At 41.9% G+C, this 14,204-nt stretch overlaps 1 protein-coding gene across 7 annotated transcripts in view; it reads left to right on the top strand.

Moving 5' to 3' along the window:
• The first annotated feature begins 4,583 nt into the window (after positions 1–4,583).
• CD47 (CD47 molecule) overlaps positions 4,584–14,204 on the top strand; it is a 47,535-nt gene continuing 37,914 nt past the window's right edge. For 5 of the 7 annotated variants that reach the window (XR_004069835.3, XR_004069834.3, XM_031009329.3 and 2 more), the window contains exon 1: positions 4,702–4,926. Coding sequence is in view for 5 of the 7 variants with exons in the window: in XM_031009329.3 (XP_030865189.1) it covers positions 4,881–4,926 (46 nt within the window). In the remaining 2 variants the exon portion in view is untranslated. Of the gene's footprint in view, positions 4,927–14,204 lie in introns of all 7 variants that reach the window. The other 2 variants (XM_031009330.3, XM_031009331.3) reach the window with 2 other exon arrangements.

Below are 14,204 nucleotides of genomic sequence, written 5' to 3'. Positions count from 1 at the left end.
TAGGTATTAACTTGACTGGATTAAGAGATGGGTGCTAAATCATTATTTCTGAGTGTGTCTATGAGGGTATTTCCAGAGGATATTGGCATGTGAGTTAGTGGACTGAGTTGGGGAGATCCTCCTTCAATGTGGGTGGGCACCATCTAACCGGCTGGGGGTCTGGATAGAGTAAAAAGGCAGAGGAAAGGCTCTCTTGCTCTCTCTCCTGGAGCTGAGACACCCTTCTCGTCCTGTCCTTGGCCATCAGAACTCTAGGTTCTCCAGCCTTTGAACTCTGAGACTTGCACCAGTGGCCTCCTGGCTTCTTAGGTCTTCAGCCTTAGAGCGAGAGGTGCACCAAGGGCTTCCCTGGTTCTGAGGCCCTCCAGTTTGGACAACCATGCTACTGGCATCCCTGTGTCTCCAGGCTTACAGATGGTCTATCGAGGAACGTCTCAGCCTCTTTAATCACATGAGCCAATCCACCTCTCTCTCTATCCTATTAGTTCTGTCTCTCTAGAGAACCCTAATACAGACATGCAAATATACTCAGGACAAATTTCATTTTCTCCAAGCTAATGTGATAGAAGAGGAAACTATTATGTAGAAACAAATATCTATTGACACATTTTGTTAGCAGTATGAACAAAGCATCACGGGAGAGATAACTAGACCTACGAAGTGATGGAGAATCATGGCAAAGAGGAAAAGTAGGGTTGAGAAAGGCTTCTTGGAGGAAGTGATATTTGATCTTGGCCTTGAAGAATGAGCTAGAATTCTCTGAGTTGAGGAGCAAAGAAGAAAACATGAGGGAGAATTATGAGAAGCAGAGCAAACAGCGTAATTGAAGCACAAAAGCCTGAAAGTAGCATAGTCCAGGCATGGAATAATCCAGTGTTGCTAGTGTTGCCTGACCATGCAACAGATGTTAGTTTGCATTCCATTGGCCAGAAGTATTAACAAGTGAAGAATCTTAATTACAAAAAAAGCACATATTCAGAGACACTAAGAAGAAAGAGATAATACTCCGAAACTACAACCAGCTGATGACTGATAAGTCAAAATTAGGAATTTAATGATGCTAAGAACCTCTAATATGTCAGGTCAGCTCCAAGGTTAGTTCAATAGTTTCATTCACATATGTTGGCCAGGCGCGGTGGCTCACGCCTGTAATCCCAGCATTTTGGGAGGCCAAGGTGGGTGGATCATGAGGTCAGGAGATCGAGACCATCCTGGCTAACACAGTAAAACCCCATCTCTACTAAAAATACAAAAAATTAGCCGTGCGTGCTGGCGGGCAACTGTAGTCCCAGCTACTGGAGAGGCTGAGGCAGGAGAATGGCGTGAACCTGGGAGGCGGAGCTTGTAGTGAGCCAAGATCATGCCACTGCACTCCAGCCCGGGCGACAGAGCGAGACTCCGCCTCAAAACAAACAAACAAACAAAAATAAAATAAAATAAAACATGTTTACACAACACCCTGTTATGCTAGGTGCTTTGTCAGACACTGATGGAAGATATGGTTCCTGACCCTGAGAGGTTTATTTACTCATTCAGTCATTCATTTATTCACTCATTCTATTTATTCTTTTAACAACCATTTGTTGAGTACGTACTATGTGTCAGGCAAAGCGGCTAGCAGTAAAGAAGACTCATATGGTCCCTCCCCTCATTGAGCTTACAGTATAGGAAACAGTTATTACTGAACATGAAGACAGCTATATAAACATAATTTCAATAAAAGATGGTAACTGATATGCACCAAAGTAAGACTAAAACACAGAGAAGTGCACTTAACTTATACTGGCATTATCATGGGCCTTGATTTACTGTGGGATCCTTTGCTGTTATGTTCCCTTACGTTGAAAGATGCATCTGGCCCTACACAAAGCACAGACTATGAGTAGGTAGGCACATACAGTTCTAAGCCAACCCCTTGGGGTACCAGGAGACAGCACTGTCTCATGTCATTGCATGACACACCACCATGGGGCAAAACATTTGCTGAATGAAGTTACAATAAGGATACAATTGTATCTACACAAACATTTAAAGATACTATCATATCAATACCTACTATGTGGCAGGATCTTGATGTTGTGTGGGGAGGAAGATAAAAGCAGATGTATCGTTGAGACAGAAATGGGGGCAAGGGAAATTTTTTATGCATTAACAGAGGAAGTTTGTGAATTTTTTCGCTGGCCATGGAGTCAGGGAGACTTTAGTCCAACCACAGTCCCTCCCTGAGCTTGTGACCAAGCCTCACTTTCCTTATCTATAAAGGTGACAAGAGTGATTTTTTTAAGTTTATTTATCTGTAAAGGGGAAACTGTAGCAACTTTGATATTATAGGGTAAAAAGAAAAAAGGATGAAAACCAGAACAAGGGAGAGAGACAAGAGAGAGAGCAGTGTCACTTATAACCGTGGGCAAAGTGCTCACCATTCCTCTTTCCCTTTGTTTCCTCATCTCAAAAAGGGAGATCATAACATCTATCCTTTCTGAGGTTGTTATGAAGATTAACTTAGGTGATATAGCTAATGTGTACTTCCTGTGTTCAAAAGATTCTAATATGTATTATCCCTTCCCTCTCTACCCAAGAAACTCCTTACATACAGATAAGATGAGCTCAACATCCAAATTAAAATGCTTTGAAAAGTTAAAAGGCAAACCTTTAAAATGATTAAATACTGAAAAGAGCTTAAGGTTATCTCAGAGAGAGGATAATCAAACCTAGGCAGGCTGCTTTGGATTGTCTCTCCTGGGATACGCCTGCTTTTGCCCCACCACCAAAACATACCCCAGCTAGATTCCCAAGAGCAGCAGTGGTCACCCAGGTGGCCTCTCATTCCATTTTCTGCACAAAAAGACATTAAGCATATAGCTCAGTAGCTCCCAGTGTAAAACAGAACATCACCCGATCTCCACCTCTGAAGGTTGGGGACAGTCCTTTCTAGTCACTCTTCAGCTTTGGGGGGTTGGTTGGTATCAGGGACAGCTGACAGCCTTATTTAGCCAACCAGCTGCTCTGTGATACACAATGTCCCTAATGCTCAAAGTCTGGTGGATGATTCTTTTGTATCCACATAAGCAGCAGTTGGAGGAGAATCGATGAGTCCCTTTGGTTGCCTCGGGGTGTCAAGGCTGCCATTCAAATCATTACCACCATAATTATTAACCATTGTTTTAGTGAGATGTCTGCCAGGCAATTGTTTTTCTTTATTTTTCAATCATTAAAAAAGCAATCAAATTTCACTAGAGCAATGCCTGCCTCACGCCGCATCAACACATTTATTAAACCCCTTCTGTTTGTCGAGCTCAATGGAAAGTCTTGGAGGAGGGAATACTTAAAAGGCTCTCGGATTTAAAAGAATTGATAATGCTGTGAGGAAGAGGTTCACACAAAAAAGCAATTACAGGAAGAAGCTCGATAGTATACAATACACTGGTACAGAGTGTCATTGACAGTGCCACTTTCATATGCTGGATTTTATTTCTGTGGCAATGGGATGCTTGGGAGGAGCCGCACTGTGTAGAGGATTTGGAGAAGTGGGGTATTGTGGTGGGAAATTGCTTTCTTTCCCAGCAGGTAGGAGGAAAACAATCAAGGAGGTGGACAGGATGTGCACTCCATTAGAGCAGCCACCAGAGCCTGACTTTTTGATAAGAGAGTACATCAGTTAGGATAACTGTTAAAAGTATCTTTGAAAGACTTTTGCTTCAGGATGAATCATGTGGCCTGTGTGATTCAGCGATAAATTCAAAAGGCTTGTCCCTATTGTGGCTTGCGGCCACATTTTGAACCCATTTTTCAAGCATGTTAAACCCAAGCGCAGCGCAGAGGGCTGCACGTGGGGCAGTCACAAACCAAGCTCAATAACCTTGCTGGTGGGGATGTGTTGGATACGCTGCTAATGCCTGTTTGCGACAATGCTCGCTAGTCCCGGTGGTGGCGGTGTTTACAGGTAACAATGTTTACCACCGTGAATGGAACTTGTTTGATTAACCCTGATCAGAGGATGAAAACACTAAAGAACCAAGTGAGAAAGAGGGAAGAGAACCGCATAGGGAAGAGCAGAGCGAGTAGACGAGCCGAACGCAGAGCCCGCGAGGGGCGAGTGGAAGCTCCCTGTGGGCAGGTACCCGACCACTGCCCTGCCCTGGGCGTGGCGGCCTCGGGCTCAGGGACCGCTGGAAGCTGCGAGACGCCCCCACGCGGGGTGCGCTTCGGCGCTAGACGGCCGCGTCCGGGGGAAACGGGCGCTGGTGAAAGCCTAGGTGTCCTGGTCCACGCGCGCAGCCGGACGTCGGGTCCAGGGAGAAACGCGGGCTGGGGTGGGGAGGGACCCGGCCCCTGAAGCGCGAGGGTGGGAGTGAAAGCAAAGAGGAGAAAAGTAGAGAGAGAGGACAGTGGGGCCCAGCACCGCGCGAAAGGCAGGAACCGACCCGCGGACAGGAACGGGTGCAAGGAGGTCCCCGGCGAGCGTGGGAACACAGGGTTCAGCCTCCTGCGGCGGGCGAGCACGCGGACCCCAGGGGCGGGCGGGTGCGACAGGACGTGACCTGGAAGCGCGGCGCGTGCCACCACCCTGGAGCAGGCATCCGGCCTCCGTGGAGCGGGCAGGCGGGCCCAGGGTCTAGAGCCTGCGACTGGGGAGGACGCCGCGTCAACAGCAGCGGTTGCGGGGCGGGGCCGAGTGCGCGTGCGCGGCTCTCGCGGGCGGGGAGCAGGCGGGGGAGCGGGCGGGAAGCAGTGGGAGCGCGCGTGCGCGCGGCCGTGCAGCCTGGGCAGTGGGTCCTGCCTGTGACGGGCGGCGGCGGTCGGTCCTGCCTGTAACGGCGGCGGCGGCTGCTGCTCCAGACACCTGCGGCGGCGGCGGCGACCCCGCGGCGGGCGCGGAGATGTGGCCCCTGGTAGCGGCGCTGTTGCTGGGCTCGGCGTGCTGCGGTGAGTGGCTCCTCGCTCCCAGCCCTGCGGCTGCTGTCGCTTCGCCCCCGCGGGCGTGTGGGCTGCGCCCCAGCCAGCCCGGCGGCGCCCTGAAGAGGGTGGCCGGGGCGCAGAACACTCGGGCCCTGAGCGCCCAAAGTGCAGACGTGGGAGGGCCCCACGGGGAATCGGGCGCCCCCCTTCTTCCTCCCTTCCTTTCCCTGGTCGTCTTCTTCCCCCTGGGTGAGAGCGGGGCTCATCTCCTCCACCCGGTTCTCCATCTCCAAATGCACACAACACAGGAAGACTCCAAACCGCGCACCTCGCGCAAAAATTAACTAGCAAGAAAGGGCGCGATCAGAGGCGAGGGGCTGCAGCTGCTAGGGATCCCCTTCTTTCGCACCCCTCTCCCTTCTCAGTGCTTAGACGCATTTGGGGTTGAGGGAGGGAGAGTGGGAGGGCCCGGGCCTCTTGCGATGGAAGTGCGCATTTTGGCGAAGTCCGTGAGAAGGGGTTTCTGCCGTTTGCCTCCCACATGAACATAGGAGCGAAGAGGACGTAAAGGACACAATTAAGTTTCATTTTCAACTCAGCATTCAATCAGAAGAATCTTCCGGCCGTAATTTTTGCTGTCGTTTTTAATCCTAAAAATAAGCTTGCTGGAAACTCTTTCTTTCTCGTGACCCTCACGCCCCATCAGCCACTTGCATACATTCTAAATTGTACGTTGAAGTTTTTCCCACTTTATTTGGGGGAACCGTTTTAAAAGTAATCTGGTTTTCGCCTGAAATAGGAAGACAGTAACCTCCAGTCAAAACATGTGCAACAGAATGGGATTTGGTGTTTTTCGACGCCAAAGAACCTCCACCCCCCCCCCACCCCCACCCCGAGCTTTTGGAATCCATTTCGCTTTTGTAAAACGTGTGCTTCGTCTGTAAAAACTGAGCAAGGAATAGAAACATTCGTAGCTCTACAGTGAGTGCCTGTCACACTTCACATCCATAGAGCCTTTTGTGAACTTTTATAAGATTCAGAATTCAGCTTGAGCACCAGTGACAGCAATTGTTACATTTATTCTAGAATGCTAAATTAATTCGATTTTACACTGATTATTAGCCTCGGTGTGCCGTTCCTAAAGGCTTGTGACTTTAGGTATTTCCAAGATGCCCTTAAGTCTCTGCTTACCACTTTCCTCCCTCCCCAAGCATCCTGGATGTTGGGACTGTGAATCCGTATCTCCGTTATCTAAATGGTTGATGTTAGTGTTTCCTGTCATCACGTTTAGTATGCTTGTTGCCTTTATTATCATTATAGATAAAATAATACTGCTTTCAGAGATGTGTTGTATAATCGCATAATAATTTCAGAACGCCTTCATACTGAACCAGATATGAAGTGATACAGTATCATTTATTCAAACTGCCTAAAAAGTAAAAAGTATAAACCATATACTATTTTTAAAACAGGTAGGTTAGATTTAAATCACGTAGTTTAGAACTGTTGGAATGGTACTTTGAGTGATAGGATTTATGTTAGGCCTTCTTTAGTAATAGTTAATATCATGTAATTAGCACTCGTTTACACACAATTTTAATGTGTTCGAATCCCTGAGTCATCGAATTCAGAATTTATAGTATTTTATTTTACTTAGTTAATATTAACCTAAAAAAAAGCAAAATACAGGCATTATGCAGTTAAGTGTGGACTGTAAAACAGGATAGTATTTGTTATAAAATATGTTTTTGTATGTGTTTAATACATAGCTTCAAAAGGACATGTATGAAGAAAGATGTCTCAGCACATAGGTAGTTATAAACCAAGGGTTTGAGAGACTGACTTTAGAATCTAGAATGAGTAAGAAAGTGATGGATCTGTAGATTCATTTGTATTGAAGTTTGATTTTGCTTTCAGTTTCGTTAATTAAGCCCCGGGAATCAGGGACCTTTCCTGGCACCCTCTACAGTGTTAGTGGCCTTTGTGGTAAAAGAAGTTATCTCAGATACTCATTTCATGCAATTACAGGCAAACTGGAAGGCACCTTAATGGTATGCAAGATGTGAAATGAATTACTATGTTGCATTCCACTCTGCCCCCACTCATGTACAATTATACTTTGTTTAAAAGTGCATAGTTTCAGTGGTATTTATTAGCTAGCAAATAAAACCTTAAATAAATAATGATGGTGTTGTGAACTGTCTTTTTAGTGGTTGAATGATTCCTCTTTGTTCAAAATGAGTTTTTTTTTTTTTAAATCAGGGTACGTATGATTAAATAACATTTTTTTCCATCGTCTAAGTCTAGTAGTAATTTGGCTTGTTTAAATAAAAATGTTTTCTCTTAAAGAATATATTATTTTTAATTACAAGTTGCCATTTTAAGGAAGTAAATGCCTATTTAAAAGTACGTATTTACGGGGCCGCCCCAGCAGTCTAGAGGCAGTGTTTTTTAAAGCATTACACTAAATGCCTGCCATTAGGACACTTGCTCATGCTGTCATCTCTGTTTTGGCAGATGTTTTATCTTTGCCACTGAGTTGTTCATGGAGATTTGAAAGGCCAAGTTCTAAAGATGAGAGATAGATGACTTTCCCCCCAAATTGATACATATTCTAAATCCAAAATAATCACGCATATTCGCAAAACTAGATTTGCATTTCATAGTATGAATTCAGCTATAGCTAGTATTTAGGCATTGCTTTTAATATAGTAATGTTCTTTTTGTGACATAATTTTCAATCACTTTCCCTGTCTTAGGTTTCTGCCTACCTTTTTATACAAGATAAACATTTCTATTTTCATATCTTATCTCTCAGTCTGATTTTAATAATATTGTCTTGGGTTATCATAAAGTTACTTTCACTTTGTATACTAGTGTAGATATTTCTTCTGTGATAAAAAGAACAAGAATAATAGTGTAGGATCAGTTTTGTTAAACTCATTGTAGTACTAAAGTAGAAAATACAGAGCACCCAGGAAATTTGATTCTGATATACCCAGACTAAGACAATAGAATCTGGGTTTTTCCTCTTTATGATTATACAGTGTTGAAACAGAAATCAAGCTACACCCACCTCTGAATATTTCATTCCAAATCCATGGAGCAGTTGCATAAGACTCAGAATCTGGTCAATCTCATGGTTTGAGATTCAGATTAGGAGAATATGTGCATATCTGAATATGTATCACACTTGTAGGTTAAAAGGTAAAGCAAGGGGTTTGGCAAGTTCAAGGTCTATCAAAACCACTTTTTTCCATTTCAAGCAAGTATGAGCCTATACTACACACCAAGCAGTTTGCAAAGCCCTCTTTGGCATATAGACAAATTTCAGACAGTATGTCAGTATGTCTCTTTAATGACTTAAGATGTAGTATATAGACAGTAGGGATATCTTGTTTTTATCCCCTCATGGTACTTAGGTGCTTGTTAAGGCCATAATTCTGGATGTTATTGACTTTAAATTGCCCTGCCCTTTTTAATTCTAAGTTGGCCTCTTCCATTCTTATAAGGCCACTTTTAAATTCATTAGGGGGACTGCTTTGGGTCAGAACTAAGTACAACTTGTGGACACCCCACTCTACCCCAGACCTTTATTTTAGTGTCCATTGAGGAGAGATCTGACTTCATCCTTTTTGTACATAACCCAGTGTAGCTAGAGACTCCAGTTCTTCAAGCCAGACACTAGTTCTAAGGGGCAAAAGTAGGTAGGATTCCTTTCTGGCATGTATCTTTACTGATGATCTTTGCTTCTTTACCTAAGAGGCTGCTGAGACTTCTTACTCCATTCCTGAACATCCATTCCCAGCAGATAATTAACTTCCTACTCTACTGCAAAAAATAGTGGTGTGTGGTTTGGACTCCCTCTGCTTCCCTCCCACCATTACTAAACTGATCTATAACATCTTAGATAACCTTCGTCTCATTCTCTTCCGTCATCCAGCTTCAGAAGAAAACCTACTCACTTTTCCAAGGAAAGGACAACCTGTCTACCACCTTTTCACTTCTACCATCTTGGAGACCTGCTCAGTCAGCTTAATTCTTCAGTCTTGCATCTTAGATCTTTCCCTCTCCATTGACTCCTTCCCCGTAGCTTGCACACATGATCAAATTTTACCCCATATTAAAAAATAAAACAAAAAAACCTCAAGAACCAAAATGTCCTTGCCCTTGTTCCTGCGTGCACATTGTCAGTTGTTGCCTTCTCTGCTTTCTTACACTGCCAAATTTATTGTAAAAGAATCACTGCCACTTAATATATTTTAAGTGCTTGATAAAGCCATCTTGTTTCTCTCTCATTTCTCAAACATAGTGTGCATCAGATCTCACTAGTCCATTGACAGATGGAAAGATATTCTCCCCAAATATTTAAGCCTCTTTTCTCTATAATTAACCTACCATCTAACTAGCTACACATAGTATTTTGGTTCACAATTTTAATTTTCCCCTCTTTATCTCCCCTGCTTCCCACAACTAACTTCTGTTGATTACTGTAAGTTTTAGGTCTTCTCTCCAGTTGTTCTTTACCTGGACTATTGCAGTAGTCTGTTAACAGATCGCCCTTTCTCTTTTCCCTTGCTGCCCTCAGTCCTTCCTTTACACTGCTGTCAATGTTTTTTTTTTTTTTTAATGAAATTAAATCTGAGTGGTTTACGATTGTTTATGTTATCCAGTCTAAACTCAGCATGACATTCAAGGAAGCCCTTTAGAATTTTTCTTATTCATCTTTTCCAACCTCATTTCCTAGAGCTCACCTAAATAATTCTCTGCTTTCAGTTCTTCACTTTCTTTATCTGGCTGTACACGTTACTCTGCCTAGAAAGCCCCTTCTTTCCCATAACATTCTTACTCATCCTTTAAGACCCAGTTTAAACATCACCCTCTAGGAAGATCATTCATAGACACATTCTTGTGATTTTTAAGGAACTTTTCTATCCAACCATACAAGTGACTTGAGATTTTCCATGAAAATATGCAGCTTCATGATTTCATAATCAAGTCTATACAAGTGAGAAGCAGTGGCAAGTTCTCTTGAAATACAGAAGAAAAATCTGTCTTCTCCCACATGATTTTTAGATTTTTCTTCTATGGAATTTATACTTTAAACTTTTTACATTTACAAGGAATGTATTGAATCCTACTTTCTGGACCCTGTGTTAGATTCTTAGGATACCAAATGAAGACAGTGTCTTACTTTCTGAGCCTGGAGAGATCAGTTAAGTAAAATAGTAATTACACAGTAGTAGGTACAGTGACAACATTTGAACACAAGGCAATGGGAGCAACAATGAGGGGAAGAATACAATTGAGTAATGGTAGGGAAGGGGAACAAGATTGAACAACTCAACTGTGCTTTAGTAGGAAGAGCAAAAGTTAGCAAACTGTAGCTGCCATTTATTGAGTACTTGCTGTATATGTGAAAGGTGATACAAGAACATGTTATCTTATTAAATCTTAACAATATCTCTATGAGGTATATACCATCACTATGCACATTTTATAGATGAGGAAACTGAGGAGCAGAGGTAAGTAACTTGCCTAAGGTTATACAGCTAAGAAGTACATGAGCTGAATCTTAAACCAGGGTCTGACCCCTAAATGTGTGCTCTTAACTATTATACACCCTATGTACTCAGTGGGGTAATAGTGTATAACAGTTGAGAGGCTATTTAGGTTTGAGGAACAGTATGTGCTAAGGCATGGGGATGAGAGTGCATTTGCATAGTCATGGAATTGCAATAACGTCATTATGATTGGAGCTTAGTGTGGAAATGAGGGAGTACAGGAGGTGGGGCTGGAAAGGATCTTGAAGGACCTCGTTTGTATTCCATGCTAATGTACTTAGAATTTAGCCTGAAAAGGGTTGAGGGTGTTGTTAAAGTATCTTAGGCAAAGGAGTGCACATTTGCATTTAGAACAGTTATTTTGGGAACTGTAGAAAATACATCAGGGCCAGGATGGAGAAACCTTGAGGATGGAGGCAGGGAGTTGGTTAGGAGGGAATGGCAGTAGTTCGAGGGGGAGGATGAGGGTCTAATTCGTTCATTCAACAGACATTGGATTTAGGAACTATTAATTAGGTTGAACCTACTAAGAATTCTCCATGGCTGAGGAGAGGGAGTAATCTAATGTGATTCTTAGGTCTAGGTCTGGTTCACTGGTAGATGATGGAAAATACTTTAGCAAAGTGATTTAGGCTGAGGGTAAGAAGTGGGGGTGTGTAAGTTTTTGGACATACTGACTTTGAAGTAACTGTATTACATCCAAGTGGAAGTGCACAGCAGACAGTTGGCTGTCCAACAGCTGCAGTTTAGAAGAAAGGCAGTGAATGATTCAGTTTTTTTATTTAAAAGTTTGCAGGTGAAGAAAACCATGGGAGTCAGGGGAAATACTAGGGGGCGGAGGGTGCTGAATCTGAAGCCCTTAGGGACACTAACATTTAGTGTGAGTCAAGGAATAGATTTCAACAAAGAAAGCAAACTAGGATGGGGTGGACAAAGCAGGAGGAAATTCGTAATCAGGAGATACCATGGAGGCCAAGAGAGAAGAGCAAGAAAGAGACTGCCCACTGGCTCAAGAACTATGGAAAAGTCAAGACAGAAAGTGAACCATGCATATTTGATTTTTCACAAGGGATTGGTGGTGACTTTGGCAAGAGCTGTAGTAATGAAGAAATAGGGGTGAATGGTTGGAGGCCACGTAACAGATTTAAGGAGTGAATTGGAAGTGAGGAAATGCTTATAGATTGTTAATTTGGGATGCTAGGGAAGAGAGAAAGTATGAGGGATTTTTTTTAAGTTGGCAAATATTCAAGCAATTTTTAAAGACACACACAAAAACAACACCTTGTAAATGGAATGGGGGATGTGGGAGGCTGATAATCAACTAAGGAAAGTCCTTGAGGAGACTGATGGGTAGGGAGGCAGAAATGGAAACTAGCTTTCAGGTGATGGGATTCATTTCTGAAAAGGAAGCAAAAAAAAAAAAAAAGGTGTGGATAGTTGGGGTTACAGGTAGGTTTATAGGGAAGGAGTATTGGAAGCTTCAGGATTCTCCTCTGAAGGTTTCAGTTTGTATTAAGAAATAGGGAGAGAGGACTGTTGGAGAGTATGGGATAAAGGGCAAAAGGGAGTAATTTAAGAGTTGTTAAAAAGAAGCGAACATTTACATGAAACATGTAAAAGGGTAAAGATTGAAGGCCCGGAGGAGCAGGGACTATGACATTCTTCTGTTTTTGCCTATTAGCAACACGAATTTTCTTAGAAATCTGTAAGACCAATTACTCTTCTGCCCATCCATAAGGACGTTGTCCATGCAGAAAAGATAACACTTGTAACCTTGTATTATATGAAGTACTTATCATCACCCGTATGAGAATTGTAAGCTCCTAAAAGATAATAACTATATTTTTTCATCACTATATCCCCACATCCTATCACAATATTTCATCACAGGTAATTCTCGACAAATGTTGATTGCATTTTTAAAATTTCTAACCTGAACTTGTGTGCTGTGACCACCATGGATTGAGTCTTCTCTGCCACTACAAAGCTCTTTTCTAGACTATGATATGAGATGGTTTGGGCTGATAATCTATATTCACCAATACTTGTACAGTTCCAATGAAGGTTTCAAGTCTAATACTTTTGGCATTTGATATAAAATCATTTTGCCATTTTATTTGCTAATTTATCTATAACTCCGGCATTACTCTTGGTTACATTTGTCTGCTGCTATCTGATTTAGACTGCTATAAGCATATCTTGTTTATTCAGAGTTTTCTTATTCATGTTAATTATCTGTGTTTCTTTATTTGCTCTCTACATTTTAAATAGTTTCTTCACTTTGCTGTTTTATGAGAAGGGAGTAGGCAAAAGGAAAAAACCCCAAATCAGACAGTTTTACTACTTAATAGTTTTTTAATGGATCTTTATAGAGATTGAAGTTGTAGTTAACAGCTAGAGTGATATTTTTGGCCTGCTCTTATTTATTAATTACTAGTGCAAAGGTTATTCAAATTGTGGTTTATCCAGGTCAATTTTACTGTTATTTTTACTAATAGCATTTATTCTACTTAAATTGCTTCAGCTATAAAATGTTTTTATTGTAACAAATAATGCAGTATAATTATTGCTTTCTGTATTCCTTTGAAAATTCATTCTCTAAACATATGTTATGAAATGGTGGATTGTTCACCAACTACTTCTTACTTACTTAATTAAAGCCTTTGCAAAAAGTTTCATAGGATGACTGAGTTCTTCATTCGTACCTCTTTTTTTTAAGAATAATCTCTTAAGAGTCAAACCATGATTCATACAAATATAAAATGAACATGTGTCAAAGATTTTATTTCACTAATTAATTAACAAGCAAACCAGCAAGAAGGCAAAACCCTTTTAAAAGAAAATTGGAAAAACAGACACATTTATAGGCAATCAAGAATGCCTAAATGAATTTGCTAATAAATGCAAAATTGGTCAATATCCTCAGGGCAGTAAAATGTAGTCTTTTGGAATCCTCTCTTCCACCAGGTGGAAATCAATTGCAGAACAAGATTTATTTTTATCTCTATGGACACCAATCCATTTGAATTACTATCAGTTTTCTACAACTTATGAAACTGTAAAACAGCCCAGTCAAAGTCAGTGAAAGGCACAGGCTTCTATAGAGTCAGATAATTCCAAAGGGTCTGTTAGACATTGCCCAGCACTTGACTGAAAGGATACCCCGTAGTCTTTGTATCCCTTTCAAAATCTTCACCATATTTTCTGATACTTTCCTTCCTTTATAATTTGAACATCTTCACCCCTTTATTCTTCTCTGGTATACTATGTCCTCTCTCCCTCAGTGTTTCTCTCTCAGGGGAAATAATTCACAATTCCAAAGTTTTAAAGAATGCAGCGGAAGTCCAGGTTTTGCCTTGGGCTTCCTAGTATTTGGGTGGCTAGAAATGTAGAAAACTGGGAAGAGGTGAGCTGTGGATGCCCACAATATAGGTTCAGACTGCAATTTCCCAGAAATATAACAATTTGGACTAGTCAAAGAAGGCCCATATCATTACATTAAAATGCCAGATTATCTAGCTTTTATAGTATCACCCTACATTTTTACAGCATAGTATTGTTTAGAGAGCACTCGCCGCTATGTTTTCCATGTTAATGCTCAACACAGTTCTGTGAAGTAGCCCGGTGTTTGTCTTTGATCCTCCTACTTAAGAGATCCTCCTGTTTTAGAGAGTAAACCAAGGCATAGAAAAGTGAGTTGCTTAAGGCAGCATATTAAAAAGGGGCAGAAATAGGATTTTT

Source organism: Gorilla gorilla, chromosome 2 (genome assembly GCF_029281585.2).
Source record: "Gorilla gorilla gorilla isolate KB3781 chromosome 2, NHGRI_mGorGor1-v2.1_pri, whole genome shotgun sequence".
Classification (NCBI taxonomy): domain Eukaryota; kingdom Metazoa; phylum Chordata; class Mammalia; order Primates; family Hominidae; genus Gorilla; species Gorilla gorilla.
Note: the sequence above shows the minus strand (reverse complement) of the source record. Positions and strands in the feature narration are given on the sequence as shown.